The sequence below is a fragment of the Bombyx mori genome, chromosome 24, assembly GCF_030269925.1.
Source record: "Bombyx mori chromosome 24, ASM3026992v2".
In the NCBI taxonomy this organism is placed as follows: Eukaryota; Metazoa; Arthropoda; class Insecta; order Lepidoptera; family Bombycidae; genus Bombyx; species Bombyx mori.
Window position 1 is genome coordinate 16,888,307 of NC_085130.1, and position 17,697 is coordinate 16,906,003.

General features: G+C 42.1%; 1 protein-coding gene across 1 annotated transcript in view; it reads left to right on the top strand.

The window, feature by feature from the left end:
- LOC101746626 (modular serine protease) overlaps positions 1-17,697 on the top strand; it is a 29,312-nt gene that overhangs the window by 5,069 nt on the left and 6,546 nt on the right. Inside the window, exons 2-10 of the mRNA XM_038019869.2 lie at positions 2,380-2,431; positions 3,722-3,829; positions 4,609-4,665; positions 6,350-6,466; positions 7,896-8,042; positions 8,807-8,987; positions 10,291-10,367; positions 10,899-11,104; positions 11,998-12,207. Coding sequence (XP_037875797.1) covers positions 2,380-2,431; positions 3,722-3,829; positions 4,609-4,665; positions 6,350-6,466; positions 7,896-8,042; positions 8,807-8,987; positions 10,291-10,367; positions 10,899-11,104; positions 11,998-12,207 — 1,155 coding nt within the window. The remainder of the gene's footprint in view (positions 1-2,379; positions 2,432-3,721; positions 3,830-4,608; positions 4,666-6,349; positions 6,467-7,895; positions 8,043-8,806; positions 8,988-10,290; positions 10,368-10,898; positions 11,105-11,997; positions 12,208-17,697) is intronic.

Here is a 17,697-nt window from a genome sequence, read left to right on the forward strand (position 1 = left end):
TCCTTCACAAAATAATAATTTTAAATGCCCAGCAAAGCGGTACGGCTAGTAAAGTATAAAGTTAACTCAATTTTGTATGGAGTTGTAGCGTTTCCCTACATTTGCCGCTAGGGGCGCTGTTCCAACTGCATGCATATTTGAGTTAACTTTTACGCTATCGAGAACGTTAAAAAAGTCGCACATTAGCCCACTGTATTAATTAATTTAATTGAAATCATTATTAAAAACACATACGACTTTCCGCTTCTGAGAGGTATTGTGACGCATAACAAAGAATAAATGGTAAAAACCTAACGGGGAATTACCTACGGACTGTTTTATTGAAATTCACAAGGAAACATTTGTCTAGATTCTAAGTAATCTCAAAAACGTTGGGAAATCTATTATTACTCGTAATAGAGTAATGGTGTGGAATTATTTATCTTCTTTAGAGACGGGCGAACTAGGTCACAGCGCGTCTGGTGCTAAGCGATCGCTGAGGCCCGTAGACATCAGCAACGTCAACGCCGCCACTAGGGCTTTGCAACGCAGACGATTTTAGTCTCCAGTAATTTTTCTCCAGTTTTCATAAATCCCCCTTCATTCCCGATCCTGCGGACAGAATGGAAAGCAGTCGACGTCGCCCCAAACATGTCATATCGGATCCTCCCGATCCACTAACGGAGCTTTTAGGTACCTCAAGCACCGGTCATCGTTCTTGTCGAACCCGTCGCTTGTGACGAAGGGCTCGATGAGTAAATTAACCCACAGACACAGCCCACTGAGTTTCTGGCCGGATCTTCTCAGCGGGTCGCGTTTCCGATCCGGTGGTAGATTCTGCGAAGCACGGCTCTTGCTAGGGTTCGTGTTGCAACGTCGTCAGGTTTGAGCCCCGTGAGCTAATCTACTAGTTAAGATTACGCTGAAATAGCCTCTCAAGGCTTTCAGCTTAGGTAATATCCCTAAAACCACGTGACCCATTAGCGAATCGGACGTGGTCAAAAAAAGTTGTGCAAACTACATATCTAGCACATGGTATAACAAGCGTAGGCACGTCTGCTGTTAAAGGCCTGCTACTCATACAAAGCGATGGAACGCAACGATGGTGCGATTCAAAATTACTCGTAGCGACATCTATTGGTGATGAACGTAAGCGTGTTGGGACTAAGCGAAACTCTGAGGAACTGTACGTCAAACACGAAAATCTATCGAATTCTTAGTGCGAATGTATCGAGTTCTCGTTACGAAAATGGATTATATAAGAGCAGCCTTTTCCAAAGTGGGCGATGACGCCCCCTTGTGGGCACTACAGGCCTAAAGGGGTCGTTGTGTTGAGGCTTGAGAGGCGATTTGTAATTTCATCTAGGAGGACTCTTAGACGCCGACTGAGCTCTCGCTGTGGTGGTTTTTGAGTAGGTGAAAAAATGGGGGCGCTAAAAAATAATTTATTCTCGAAGTGGGCAGTAGATAAAATAAGCTTGGGAACCGCTGCATTAGAGGGTAGTACTCGATAGCCAGACAGCCTTCGAGATTTACGTTACCGCATGTCAAAATAATTTTCGTGCTTTCGATTATGCGAGTATAAGTTTAGAGTTTCGAGAACGTCACGATCCGATTGCGAAACGATAGTAAGTGAATTCATTCGTGCCGCTGTTTTTTTTTAAAGCGATTTTACGAACTGGTAACTTAGACCTTTAGGTCAAGTCTTATTTTATATGAAAAATCATGTTATGAAATGAAATGAAGTTGATTAATATGAAACATGGCATGAAATGAAACAACAACAATAAAATTAAACAACAATAAAATAAAACAACAATAAAATTTTCGAATCACGAGTTCAAAGGATCAGAAGCTCACTAAAATCTATAAGATATCAACGACCTGGTCTATTATTGCGAACCATAGTAAAATTGTACAGGGCGACCAGGTCTTCTCCTGCCTAGCGGTTGCCACTCAAACGCGATTGATGCTGCGTTGACTCCGCTGCGCCTTAGAGTGTGTCCTATCCAACGCCATTTCCGATGAGCAATGTCTTGCGCGATGTCTCATGTCAATGTCTCACACCTCACACACATCACACTTGGCGACGCACCGTGGAGAATGAGATGAGGACTGCCAACGTGACCTGGAGTGATGTCAAGGAGCAAGCGCAAGACAGGGTAAAGTGGAGACCACTTGTGAGGGCCCTATGTACCAGCGGGGTACCCTAGGACTACAACAACAACAACAACATAGTAAAATTACGGGGTATCAGTGACTCTGTATACTGTACCACAGAATCCAGGTTCATGTTCAAGTCGTAGTCAGCATATCTGTGTTTCAAATTCTTTAACTGGGCAAGATCCCGTAAAACCTTACATAGGAATCGGTCAATTAATGAATATTGTCTCTTTTCAGTAACGTCTTCTGTCCTGACGAAGATCACCAATCCATACGACAGCTCGTGCAGGTGAGATTTATTTTTATTTATTTATTAAGTTGCACCAACAAAGTGATCATCAATACAAAACATTGAACAATTGACAAAAGTTCATGGCAGATGTCACCTCAATTATACATAGGTGCAATAGACAGTGCATTATCATCAAAAATAAAAAAAATATACAGCTAAGATTTGATTACATTTCATTCATTGCTTAAGATTAATTTATATTTAATTGGGAGATGATCCGTGACAGATTTTTCCTGTAAGTTGTGAGACAATTAGAAAAAACATCTATTTCAATTAAAATTAGTTCAGCGCAATCGGACAACCCCGAAGGAACATTGACGGAGACCGCGCTACCGTGGACATTATTGTATTTATAGTACACACTAAAAAGGCGACGACCATTTTAACGACATTTTGAAGTCGTCGTGGCCTAAAGGATAAGAGGTCCGGTGCATTTGTATCTAGCGATGCACCGGTGTTCGAATCCCGCAGGCGGGTACAAATTTTTCTAATGAAATACGTACTTCACAAATATTAACGATTGACTTCCACGATGAAGGAATAACATTGTGTAATAAAAATCAAACCCGCAAAATTACAATTTGCGTAATTAATGTTGGTAGGACCTCTTGTGAGTCCGCGCGGGTAGGTACCACCGCCCTGCCTATTTCTGCCGTGAAGCAGTAATGTCTCAAGGTGGGTGACGCATTTACGACATAGAAGTCTATGGGCTCCAATAACCACTTAACACCAGGTGGGCTGTGAGTTCGTCCACCAATCTAAGAAATAAAAAAAAAATAAAAAAAAATCGATCAGTATGGACTCTAAAGAAGGCTGATCGAAGTCGGGTCAACGCGCTTGAGATTTGGTGCTCGAGAAAAATGCTGCGAATTCCTTGGATGGCACATCGGACAAACGCATCAATCGTGGAAGAACTAGGCGTCTCCACAAGACTCTCCACCGCTTTTTCGGTCACGTTGCGAAGACAAAAGGACGACAATTTCGAAAGACTCATCACCGGCAAAGTGGAAGGAAAGAGGTCTGGGGGCGTAGTTCCATGCGCTGGTCCGAGCAGATTAAGACGACTTTGGACTCCAGCATCAATGTCGCTATCCACTGCGCGGACGACAGGAATGAATGGAGGAACATAGTCCTAATAACAGTGCTCCGTAAAGGTTACGACTGTCGGCACTGAGGAACACGACGCACGGAGGAGGACGATCAGTAAAAGCCCGTTGGCAAAACCGTGGTTCAATACCCTTAGCTCTTCTTAGCCTTGAGCTTTGAGCTTAACATTTCATTTTACAGCTACAACGAGTTTGAATGCGGAGATGGGGGCTGCGTGAGCATCGACAGAGTCTGCAACGGCATAGAGGATTGTTCTGGTGCCGAAGATGAGACTGTCTGCTACGAAATGTAAGTGCACTTGATAGATTATTACGGGTGGTAGAACGTCTTGTGAGTCCGCACGGTTGGGTACCACTACCTTGCCTGTTTCTGCCGTGAAGCAGTCAGATGTTTTAGGTTGAAGAGTGGGGCAGACGTTGTACTGAAAATTTGAGACTTTAGACTTCATGTTTCAAGATGGGCGGCGGCATTGACATGGTCAGGGACGTCTTAAACTAGGATGGGGCCTTTGGGCACACAAGAATTTGAGGCCCTTTTGGAAAGTAAAAAAAGCGAATTATAATAACATTTTTTTACTGAGTTTGAGACCATTTATTATAGGTAATCAAATACAGTATGATATAATATGTCATTAATGATATTAGAATGCTGCTGGTTTTTTGGGTACGATTTCGATAACGGTTTCTTTCGGGATTTCTGTTGAGCAAAATCTTCTATTATAGGCATAGTATATGCCTTGTATATATATACCTTCCGATTACTGATTTGTGAAAAAAGTGTAATGTGCCCGACAAAAATGTTTTGAGAATAAACGTGTGAGAAAAATTGTCGATCTTTCGAGGCCCCCTGAGAATGGGGGCCCTGGGCACGGGCCCCGTGTGCCCTTATGGTAAAGACGGTATTGGACATGGTTGATGTCTATGGGCTCCAGTAATCACTTAACACCAGGTGGGCTGTGAGCTTGTCCAACTATCTTAGCAATAAAAAAAAACGCTAAACGGAGCGTGTTTAACACGTACAAACTATATGAACATGTTTTTATTATATTATTAATGTTAACCTTCCAGACCCGCAAAATTTGGATTGCATAGCTCTAGACGGCGTAGACAGACTTCTAATTGCAAGTAAGTGATCGTTTTGTGGCCACGGAATAGTTACTACTAACTGGTAGGGCATATCTTGTAAGCAGGTAGGTATCCTCAACTACCCTGCCTATATCTGCTGTGAAGTAGTAATGCGTTTCAGTTTGAAAGATGTGCTTGTCGATTACGACGAAGGGCTCGGCGAGTAAATTAACCCATAGACACAGCCCACTGAGTTTCTCGCCGGATTTTCTCAGTGGGTCGCGATTCCGATCCAGTGGTAGACTCTGCGAAGCACTGCTCTTGCTAAGGCTAGTTTAGCAAATTATCCAACAGAAATCGACGTAATTACTTCAGTGCGCCGCGTAGGGCACCGATGACTTACACGACAGTCAAAGGGCTTGACTGCCCAATCAACTTTGACATAGCGTTTGACATAAAAAAAAATTAGGGGATTTTATGACCTGGTAACTAAGACCTTTAAGTCATGTCTTATTTTAATATAAATTCATATTTTTATGAAAAATTATAATATGGAGTGAAATGAAATGAAATGAAATGAAGAGGATTCATTTGAGACATTGATCAACTATGTGGAAGGTATTGGTGAAGGCCTATGTCCAGCAGTGGGCAGATAAAGGCTGATGATGATGATGATGATCAACTGGGATGAAATAAAATGAAATGAGGTGAGATGATATGGGATGAAATATAATCTTAGTCATTTACTGAGATTTTTTCAGTGGACTTTTTGGAGGATCCCGAGATGTTACTTACGTCCAGCGACTTTGTTTCATGTTTCCACATTTGTGCACTTTCACAGATATTAAACAGTTAATAAACCACCGTTATGACACATTTAAACCTGAAGAAACACTAAATAGACAAAATAAAACAAATCACACAACTTTACTCCTCGCGTTCCCGCCAAAAAGTCCCGTTAGACATATCTATGAATACAACCACAGATGGCGTCATGACTTTATCGCCATATCTATCAAGGGCCAAGGCGCACATAGCATGTCTTCGATGATCAACAAAAGACCTGAGTGTGTGTGCTTAGTGCGAGTTTTATAACGTTCTCGATAGCGTAAAAGTTAACTCAGTTTCGTATGCGGTTGAAACACCGCCCCTAGCGGCAAACGTAAACAAACGTTCCAATTCCAAACTCTGAAGTCGTCGTGGCCTAAAGGATAAGACGTCCGGTGCATTCGTATGTAGCGATGCACTGTTGTTCGAATCCCGCAAGCGGGTACCAATTTTTCAAACCAAAATACGTACTTAGCAAATGTTCACGATTGACTTCCACGGTGAAGGTATAATCCATCGTGTAATAAAAATGAAACCCGCAAAATTATAATTTGCATACTTACTGTTGGTAGGACCTCTTGTGAGTCCGCACGGGTAGGTACCACCGCCCTGCCTATTTCTGCCGTGAAGCAATAATGCTTTTCGGTTTGAAGGCTGGGGCAGCCGTTGTAACTATACTGAGACCTTAGAACTTATATCTCAAGGTGAGTGGCGCATTTACGTTGTAGATGTCTATAGGCTCCAGTAACCACTTAACACCAGGTCGGCTGTAAGCTCGTCCCATATACCCCATATACCCATTAAGGCAATAAAAAAATTTTAAAAATAAAAATAAAACCATAAAAAATTGCGTTAACTTTTACGCTATCGAGAACGTTAAAGAACTCATGTTTTCTTTTTGCGCGTTCTTGGTTAGGAAGTCGGAGTGGCGTTGCCGCGACGGTACGTGCATCTCGTTCGACGGCAAGTGCGACGGCGTCGTCGACTGTCCGGATTCGAGCGACGAAACCCATGCGCTTTGCGGGAAGACCACGTGAGTTTAAACATCTCTTAATATCGGTAGGCAGCGGCTTGGCTCTGTCTCTGGCGTTGCTGATGACCATGGGCGACGGAAACCACTCGCCATCATATGGGCCGTATGCCCGTTCGTTTGCTCTCTTTCTCTTTTGTCGTATAACTCTTGTCAGAGCGGTCGTGATCGTCATTCGGTATCATTGCTGTGGGCAGATGTTATGCGCCTCACGAGCAATAGAAGGCACCACATTCCCGATCCTGCGGATACAGAATGGAAAGCAGTCGACGTCGCCCCAAACACGTCATTTCGGATCCTCCCGATCCACTAACGGTGCTTTTAGGTACCTCAAGCACCGGTCATCGTTCTCGTCGAACCCGTCGCTTGCGACGAAGGGCTCGACGAGTAAATTAACCCACAGACACAGCCCACTGAGTTCCTCGCCGGATCTTCTCAGTGGGTCGCGTTTCCGATCCGGTGGTAGATTCTGCGAAGCACTGCTCTTGCTAGGGTTCGTGTTAGCAACGACGTCAGGTTTGAGCCCCGTGAGCTCACCTACTAGTTAAAGTTACGCTGAAATAGCCTCTCAAGACTCTCAGCTTAGGCAGAAAAAAAAAGAAGGCACCAGACCACGTGGAAGGTTGCCCATGCGATGGACCAACCAAGTCAAGGCAGCTGGTGGTTGTTTGCATATGTACCAGACTCACCACAAACCGGGAGAAGTGGCGATTGCTCGTGAGGAGCATAACTTAAGTGTTTTTATCAGTCTCTGGTACCTATAGAACAGGGAATCTTAAATTTGTATAAATATTTTATACGGCAACAGCAATTTACCGAACATATATTGACACAGGCAGCTCTGTAACCCTGGAGAATTGAACGGTAACACGCTCTAAGCCATAATTTTAGTGTTGGGCCCAAAATGAAAACCGGTTCCACTGTTCTTTACTGGTGGTAGAACGTCTTGCGAGTCCGCACGGGTTGGTACCACCTATCTATCTATCTATGTCTATTTCTGCCCTGAAGCAGTAATGCGTTTTGGTTTGAAGGGTGGGGTAGCCGTTGTAACTATATTGAGACCTTAGAATTTATATCTCAAGGTGGGTGGCGCATTTACGTTGTAGATGTCTATGGGCTCCGGTAACCACTGAACACCAGGTGGGCTGTGCGCTCGTCCGTCAATCTAAGCAACAACAAAAAAACTCTGGTATTGTAGTTAGGGGTCATTTCTTCTTCTTCTTCTTCGTCGCTTCCTCATTACTGAGGGTCGTGACCACCTTGGTCTAGTTTTTGCAGCAGGTTCCTCCAATGTTGCCTGCATTCGGCCTGCTTAATGCCGCCCGGGACGCTGGTGTTTGTGGCCTCTTTGACAATGTCCGTCCACCTGGTTGGCGATATTCCTCGACTTCTCTTTCCTTCCACGTGATTTAGCGTTCCCATTAATGTCCAGATGCCAGAGCAATTGGTTCCGCTGTACGTATGGCGCGTGCGTGGATGGTACGGCGCCCTGCAACGGAATCCAGGAGTGCGCCGATAACTCTGATGAGCTGCTACCTCAGTGTCGGGGGAATGAGGTCGCGGACGCGACGAACTTGAGGTATGACTAACGTGACCATGTTTTTTTTGTGTCAAAGCGGGACGCCTACGGAATTTCGTATATAAATAAATAAATATATAGGGTACGTCGGAGTGAGACGTAATATTTAAGAGCAAAGTAAAAAATATGGCTTAAAAAATGACTTGAAATAATTTATTATGGTATCGAAGTCGTCGTGGCCTATAGGATAAGACGTCCGCTGCATTCGTGTTGAGTGATGATGCACCGGTGTTCGAATCTTAAGCGGGTACCAATTTTTCTAATGAAAACGTACTCAACAAATGTTCACGATTGACTTCCACGGTGAAGGAATAACATCGTGTTATAAAAATCAAACCCGCAAAAGTTATAATTTGCATAATTACTGATGGTAGGACCTCTTGTGAGTCGGCACGGGTAGATACCACCACCCTGCTAAATTCTGCCGTGAAGCAGTAATGCGTTTCGGTTGGAGGGTGGAGCAGCCGTTGTAACTATACTTGAGACCTTAGAACTTATATCTCAAGGTGGATGGCGCATTTACGTTTTAGATGTCTATGGGCTTCAGAGGCTGTGAGCTCGTCCACCCATCTAAGCAATAAAAAAAAAGAAAAATCGTCACAGTGGGTCGCGTTTCCGATCCGGCGGTAGATTCTGCGAAGCACCGCTCTTGCTAGGGCCAGTGTTAGCAACGTCGTCAGGTTACGCTGACACAGCCTCTCAAGGCTCTCTCAAAAGCACAATACATATAACAATTTCGTTTTATTTGGGCCCTACATCCGCAGAGACAAGTTCAAGTGTGCTGACGGTAACGTTATACCGGCCACCGCGTTCTGTGACGGCGTAGCCGACTGCCCGGACGGGTCTGACGAGACGGTCCAGGCGTGCGCGGGCAGGACGTGCCCGGCGTACTTGTTCCAGTGCGCGTATGGAGCTTGCGTAGACGCCGGATCAGACTGTAACGGGGTGAGCGTCTCGTTAACTCTTTAAATCTTCTTTAAATAAAGAACTGGTGGTAGGACCTCTCCTGCCTGTTTCTGCCGTGAAGCCGTAATGCGTTTCGGTTTGAAGCGCGGGGCAGCCGTTGTAACTGTACTTGAGACCGTAGAACTTATAACTCAAGGTGGGTGGCGGCATTTACGTTGTAGATGTCTATGGGATCCAGTAACCACTTAGCACCAGGTGGGCTTTGAGCTCGTCCAACCATCTAAGCAAAAAAAAAAAAGTTATTTTTAACTAGCGACCCGCCCTTGCTTCGCTGCGGAAACATTAAATTATTTTATTATTGATAGCTGAGTTCCGCGATGTTAGCCGCGGTTACTGACATACCGCGGCTGACGCCGCGGGACGAAACTTATCTAAGCAAAGTATCCTAAGTTACCCCTTATATCATCCAGCTGCTACCTATCAGTGAAAGTCTCGTCAAAATCGGTCCAGCCCGTTCCAGAGATTAGCCGGAACAAACAGACAAACAGACAGACAGACAAAAAATGTAATTTTGGTGTGTGTACCGTATATAATATATTCATTTGCATATAGTAAAAAGCGGTTATTTCAATATTACAAACAGACACTCCAATTTTATTTATATGTATAGATAATGAACAAGTGTAAAGCCTGGTCCATGCCATCTAACCATCGGAGTTTGGGCCCGCCACGACTTCTACGACCGTCTGGTTTGCCCTAAAATAGTTGTCTTGCCGTGATAAAAATCGTCACGTAACGAAAAATCTCTCTCTATACCTTTTATTGTTAGCTGCCAACATACCGCTATCGGTAGTGTCCACTGCACTCCGCCCCCTTCTCCCTCCCCTATCCTCCGCACCCCTCCACTCTAAGTACTACTCTACTGGACTCTACCTACAGCACGCAATGATTATTTTCTCATTCTCGATCCTGCGGACAGAATGGAAAGCAGTCGACGTCGCCCTAAGCACGTCATTACGGATCCTCGCGATCCATTAACGCTGCTTTTAGGTACCAAAGCATCGGTCATCGTTCTCGTCGAACCCGTCGCTTGCGACGAAGGGCTTGACGAGTAAACTAACCCTCAGACACAGCCCACTGAGTTTCTCGCCGGGTCTTCTCAGTGGGTTGCGTTTCCGATCCGGTGGTAGATTCTGCGAAGCACGACTCTTGCTAGGGTTCGTGTTAGCAACGTCATCAGGTTTGAGCCCCGTGAGCTCAACTACTAGTTAAGGTTACGCTGAAATAGCCTCTCAAGGCTATCAGCTTAGCAATAATAAAAAAAGATCTCTTTATTTTACAGATAAAAGAATGCGCTGACGGCTCGGATGAGTCGGACGAGCTCTGTGATAGAGTCCTGTCCGGGAAGCCGACGCAAAAGTAGGTGTTGCCTTATTATAAACAGCCTAGGTCTACGGAGGGACTTCGGTTCTCTCTGTCTTTTATACCGTATGTTCCATGGGGAATGCTCTGAGGAATTATTCGAGATGATCCCCTCGTCTCCTTTTTATCCTTGAGAGAGATGAGTAACCTTAACGTGTAGGTGAGCTCTCAGGGCTCAAACCTGGAGGCGTTGCTATCACTAGCCCTAGCAAGAGCAGTGCTTCGAAGAATCTACCACCGGATCGGAAACGCGACCCACTCAAAAGATGCGGCTTGAAACTCACAGACATCTACAACGTAAATGCCGCTACCCACCTTGAGATATGAGTTCTAAGGTCTCAGTATAATTACAACGGCTGCCCCGCCCTTCAAATCGAAACGCATTACTGCTTCACGGCAGAAACAGGCAGGGCGGTGGTATCTACTCGCGCGTACTCACAACACCGCCTACCACCAGTAATTACGCAAATTATAATCTTGCGGGTTTGATTTTTACTACACGGCATGATACCGTCGTGATGTTCACAGGCCTTCAGCATCAGGCGGATGCGTCCTGCCCCAGTACCCAGCTCACGGCTCGTACGTGGTCCTGAACACGCCGAACGCTACTCCCGGCCAGACCTTCGACTCGATCCAAGTGAACGTGACCTGCAAGCCGGGGTACGGCGTGATGGGCAGGAACGACGTCTTCTGCTTGAACGGGTGGTGGTCGGACAAGCTGCCTCAGTGCGTCCGTGAGTATTCTAGTTGCTGCCCCTAACTACCACGCCGAGACATTACTGTGGTGATCAATGGTATAGTAGTAAAGTCCATTCTAGTAGTAAGTTCCATTCTAGTAGTAAAGTCAATTCTGGTAGTAAAGACCATTCTAGTAGTAAAGTCAATTGTAGTCGTAATGTCAATTTTAGTAGTAAAGTCCATCCTAGTAGTTAAGTCCATTCTAGTAGTAAAGTTCATTCTAGTACTAAAGTCCATTCTAATATCGACCGACTCGGTCTCGCAGTAGTTAGTGCCTCACTGTAGTAGTAAAGTCCATTCTAGTAGTAAAGTTCATTCTAGTACTAAAGGTCTCGCAGTAATTAGTACTTTTACATCGCTGGCTGAGGGCTGTAGGTTTCCCGCATCGAGCAAACATTCGTTTTACGAACAGCTGTATTTGCTCATTTTTTTAGTGCTTAATATTTATATCTTGTTTTTTTCTCGCATCTCGTTTTTACTATCGCACCGCCCGCCACCGGAGTAGAGTTTATCCATACTACCTGGAGCCACTGCATTCTTCCACAGTGCGTTTTCAGAGGTCTTTTTTGCCACGCACCATCCGGCTATGGAATGAGCTCCCTCCACGGTGTTCCCCGAGCGCTATGACATGTCCTTCTTCAAACGAGGCTTGTGGAGAGTATTAAGCGGTAGGCAGCGGCTTGGCTCTGCCCCTGGCATTGCTGAAGTCCATGGGCGACGGTAACCACTCACCATCAGGTGGGTCGTATGCTCGTCTGCCTACAAGGGCAATAAAAAAATAAAATAAAACATACGTCTGAAGCTAATAAAAAGCGTATTAAAAAATACCCATCCACCCCCCTTTTTTGAAATTCGGTTATGAAATTTAATCCAGAACCTTCTCCCGTAGGTTTCTGCACGCTCAACAGTCATGCTAGCGTCGAGTACAAATGTCTGCTCACCAATGGTAACGAGGGTACCAGACCCTGCGGCTCCCTGGAGCCGACCGGCACAATAGTCCAGCCGCAGTGCAGGTCCCCCAACTATTACTCGACCGTGCCGCTCGGCTACATGCGGTGCATCGAGGGGAACTGGGACTACGTGGCCACATGCACTCCAGGTTTGTCCAGAAACGGTACAAACGTGACCGTACTGATAAAAGATAAAGTCGAAATTTACATAAGCAATCTGGAGTATACGGTCAGCGTCGGGGCCGGTATTGGCAAAGGTGATGATAGCAAAGGTGACAACGGTGATGTTATTGGCAAAGGCGATGGCAAAGGTGACGACGAGAATGATCACGAATTTGATATAGACGAGGGAGATTGGAGGATCGCCCCCGCTAAAGTAAATAAGAAAGTTAAGCCCCTTATGGTAGACTTTGTTAATTCAACGAAAGATAAAATATATTTTAGAGATTAATACAATTCGATAGGTGAAAGCTGTTGTTTGGTTTAAGCGGCCTTTTTGCGAGTTTGTAGAAGAGCCATTTAAAGTTTAAAATTTGGAAAATATATATATATATATCTATAAAAATGAATTGCTGTTCGTTAGTCTCGCTAAAACGGCTGGACCGATTTGGCTAATTTTGGTCTTGAATTATTTGTGAAAGTCCAGAGAAGGTTTAAAAGGTAGATAAATATGAAAATTCTCGGATTTCAATAAAAAGAACACAATTTTGTTTTTCCTATGATATGTCCCCCGTCGGACGAATTCCTTTTGTTTGTTTTAAGTCTATTTTATTCAATAGTTTAGGTCTTTTATTTATCGGTCGAGGCACTACGAAGTCTGCCGGGTCAGCTAGTACCTAATAAAACGCACCTAATGCAAAGATAAATGCCGCGTGTTAAGCGTTAAATGTCTCTTAACCCAAATAGTCTTTTATCCCTTTTGTTTGTTTTAGGTTTATTTTATACAAAAGTTTAGGTATTTTATTTGTCGATTGAGGCACTACGAAGTCTGGCGAGTCAGCTAGTCGTTAATAAATAAAAAGCTTCTTTAGCTATTCGAATGGATACCGAGACGGCTGACGTTCTAGAGCCTTCGATTCGCCTCGAAGGCTCTGTCGGCTGGGCGTCCTTGGGATGAGCTACGCTGTCTGGTCGTAGTGTTGACCGCGGCAACCCCCTTACCTCATTCGGGTTCTGACCTCGGAGGGGATCGGACGCTTGGGCGATGAGTGCAGGGGAGTCGTTTAGTGGGTAGGGCCCTGATAACATCCTTGAGCCCGCAGTCGCGGACCAGTTCCAATACCCCGCGCGCCCCCTAGACGCGGGGACCTCGTAGGAGGTTCGCCCCCCCCCCCCGGACCGAAAAAAAGCTATTCGGATTATTCTAATGGACTAAACTTAATTGAAGTTTAATTAAAAACATTCGAACTGGCGATGCTGATACCAAATAAAAATCTCCTTTAATTACAAAGAGAAATGTTGCTTAAACCAAATAGCCTCGAAATAATTTTCTATATTTAATGGTGTAAGGAAATCGTAGGTAAGACGCGAAAGACGTGCTGTTAGCATTTGAGACGTTAACGGCCTAAATTAGCGCGGATCTGGCAGCGAGCAATGTAATAAGTTTAAATTTAGCCAACGCGAGGTCAACGCACTCGTGTGACTTCAACTACCGTTGCGGGTTCATGAATTACGAAGCAATAAGTACATATAAGGGCAAACGAATATTTTTACGTTAAATATTAGCTAATTTGTTTTGAGAACGGATTGCTTACAACAGAATATAATAATAAAAACATACTATTAAAATTAATTAATACATATTCTTCCTAATTCTCGCCAAAGAATACAACAGTATTGAATATTTTTTTTAGTTAAATAAATACTGTTTCAACGCAATACGTACTCTGTATCAGAAAGTTACTATTATTGTATACTAAAATGTAATATTTACAAAAAAAAAGCGAACATCTATGTAATAAATAGTAAATCATATATTTAGGTTGCCATCTCTAAAATTTCGAGTACTTTTAAGTTTCTATGGTCAAGGTTTACCGAAGATAATTTTATCTTACGATATTTTATTTGTGTTATGAAAATAATCTAATTTTGTTGATAGACGTCATTGTTGCTTGATATCTCTATCTCTCTCTAACGAGAACGTTAGAATAGGATGAAATATATTTCCTTTAGTTAAATTAGTGGTCGCCCGGTAGTCGACATTCGACTATAATTAATTGAAATTATAAGTTTGTACACTATTACGATTCTGTTTTCAAAGACTATTATAATTCCATAATCACAAATTTCGCCAAGACTACACTATAGAAAAATATTAATAAAGACAAACAATATTTAATCTATTTTCTATTTGACCACAGACGTCAAGAAGAAAAGTTTGACAATAAATAGTATGCATGCGTGTGTGCGTCAAATACATGGTATGTAGTGTGTGTAATGTTTTCTTTATTGATTTAATGTATCTTTTATGCATTATTTATAAAAAATATTAGCATTGTGCACTCCTTCTCTATGTTCTCTATAAGTGTGAGAAAATTCATACTCCTCCGTCTGCGCAATTTTCGTAAAAAGGGATACAAAGTTTTTGCTTCACGTATTAATTTAATTAAATAATTAAGGCCCGCTTCGGAAACAATCCGGACATACAGATTCATTTGATATGTTTTATTACTAAAACTTACTGACATAATATCAAATATTTTGCATTTATTACTGTAAATTTTGTATAAAATAAGACCAGACCTAGAAAGGAAACTCTGAACGCTTAAATCCGTTTGACATTTGTTTTTTTTTTAATAAAATTTCTTACGGACACGGTAACTCGAAGTTTTAGCTCATTACTTTCACAATCACTCTGTAAATAGTGGGGATTTTAAAAAGAAATTTTAAAATAATACAATGTTGTCAATCTAAAGCTATATTAAAACAATGTTGTTTATTTAAACAAATCAGTGAGCTCTTAGTCACAAAAGCTAAAGAATACATTCCCTTTAATCAGACGTCCTGCGTAGATAAGCTGTGTCTGATTTAGCAAATAAGTCAATGTTGCCAGTGCCAAAACATAGTCAGTTTTAATTGAACGTTATAAAATAATTAATATCGATTTATCGATTTTTGTACTCGTCCTGTTTTTACTAAAAGGATATTTATTTTTAAAAATTATTAATTTAATTACCTACTTAACACAGTAGTCGACTCTTTTTGGGTATTACTAGAATTATTTATTAATTAAATGATAATAGGATGGATTGTGTTTGTATAACTTAATGACATTGTATTTATTCGTTTTGAATTAAAAATTAAAAAGAAAAAAACGTTGTTTTTTTTATTTTTATTATTTTGATTTAATTTTGTTACCTCACCCTCCATCCTCTTAACATTTCGTAATTTTAACTAACTAATTTAAAAATAATCGTTTGAACAACTATTATTTTGTTTTAACGTAAAACTAATGTGTGTATTAAATATTAAACTAATGTTAGCTACGGATTCTTTATCTGTGAGATTCCCTAATAGAAAGTTCGAGACGATAATATGTGTCTTCAATGGAAAGTATTGTACGGTAGGCAGCGGATTGGATCTGCCTCTGGCATTGCTGACGTCCATGGGGACGGTGAACACTCACTATCAGGTGGGCCGTATGCTCGTCTGCCTACGAGGGGAATAAAAAAAACACACATAACTATAAACTTCGCTTAGAATTTGAGGAAAATGAACCAGTGGTCGCGTCCCGAGCTGCCGTGTTCTCAAAAAGAGTTAGTTGGAGAAAGAGAGAGAGACCGATATCTATTTCGATACCTGTAACTCAGCCTTTCCCAAAGTGGGCGATAACGCCCCCTTGTGGGCACTGCAGGCCTAAAGGGGGGCGGTAAGAGACCCAGAAAAAAATTGGGGTGTTATGTACAGGCTTGGGAGGCGATTTGTAATTTCATCTAGGAGGACTCTTTAGACACGGACTGAGCTCTTGCTATAGTGGTTTTTAGGTGACAAAATGGGGGCGTTAAAAATAATTTATTCTTAAAGTGGGCTGTAGACAAAATAAGTTTGGGAACCCCTGCTGTACTATACTGATTGCATGAACACCCTCACAGTGCACCTGGTGTCAAGTTGTTACCGGAGCCCATAGACATCTACAACGTAAATGCGCCACCCAACTTGGTATGTAAGTTCTAAGGTCTCAGTATAGTAGGAGTGGGTGATATAAATCGTATATAGATTCAATATCTATATATCGCAGCAATATCGTTGAATCCGATATCGCCCCGCACGAAATCTATATATCGATATCAGCCGATACACGATATTGCTCGATGTGATGCGCATCGCCATATCGGACCGATTCGTGAATCGAAATCTATATTTCGATATCAGCCGATACACGATATTGCTCGATGTGATGCGCATCGGCATATCGTACCGATTCGTCAATATCAGCAATATTCGTTTGGTTCGTATCGAATCGGCCAGAGTGAGCGAGCGCACGATAGGGATATCATGTGATGAATGAAACAGAAACAGGCATTATCCATACAATTGTAAACCTTATATTTAAGTCCATATGTCTGTAGATTATTCTTAGCGTATCAGCAGGATACAATTAAGGAAAGAAGTTTCAACTTTCGACCCTAACTTGAATGCAGTATAGCCTATTTGCATCGTTGAATTTAATTTCACGCGCTTTGACCTTGAACTAGAATTTTTGGACAAGTGTTTATAAATACTTAAAAGTTTTTTGTGTTTGATTTTTAAAATACACATTTTTCTATTTTTAGTTGAATCCAAATAATTGAGTTTATTTCTTGTGATTGTATTAAACTTTTGAAATCTACACTCTTTTGGTATATTTTGTAATTTTAAATTAAGACATAAAATACTAAAAACTGAAAATAATGTAGCCAGTCCTAATCCTGGTAAAAGCATGAAGGAAAGTTTTTTTGATATTTTTAATTTCATGTTCTTTTTATTACTTTAAGATCATATTATAAATTGATATCAGAAAACCAACCGTATAACGTTGACTTAAATCTATATCTACTACGATATTATATCAGCGTATCGTTTCAAATCTCAAATATCATGAATCGAGAAAATCTACTAGCATCCATCAATATATAGATTCAGAAAATATATAGATTCAATATCCGATATTGATCCTCTATATATAGATACGATTCGATACGCGGCAAAACCGATATTACCCACTCCTACAGTATAGTTACAACGGCTGCCCCGCCCTTCAAACCGAAACGCATTACTACTTCACGGCAGAAATAGGCAGCGCGGTGGTACCTACCCGTGCGGACTCACAAGACGTCCTACCACCAGTAAGACTGTCGAAGGCTGGATTGTCGATTGGGTAAAGGCTAAATAGATGTTCGCTGCAGAATTCGTCACGCAATTTTCAAATATAAACGGCTACTAAGGAAACGAACCGAAAATGGCGTCTGTGTACCTGCACTGACAGATGGTAGGGTCAACAAATAAAAACAAAAGATAGAAAGAAAATTATAACAATAATATAATAGGACTTTTCCTCGTTTGTGAGAGGCCATATTATTTAACACACGTGACACAAAAAAAAAACGATAACAATAACAAATTTAACAAAAACAACAGAATTTGAGAGAAAACAAAACAGA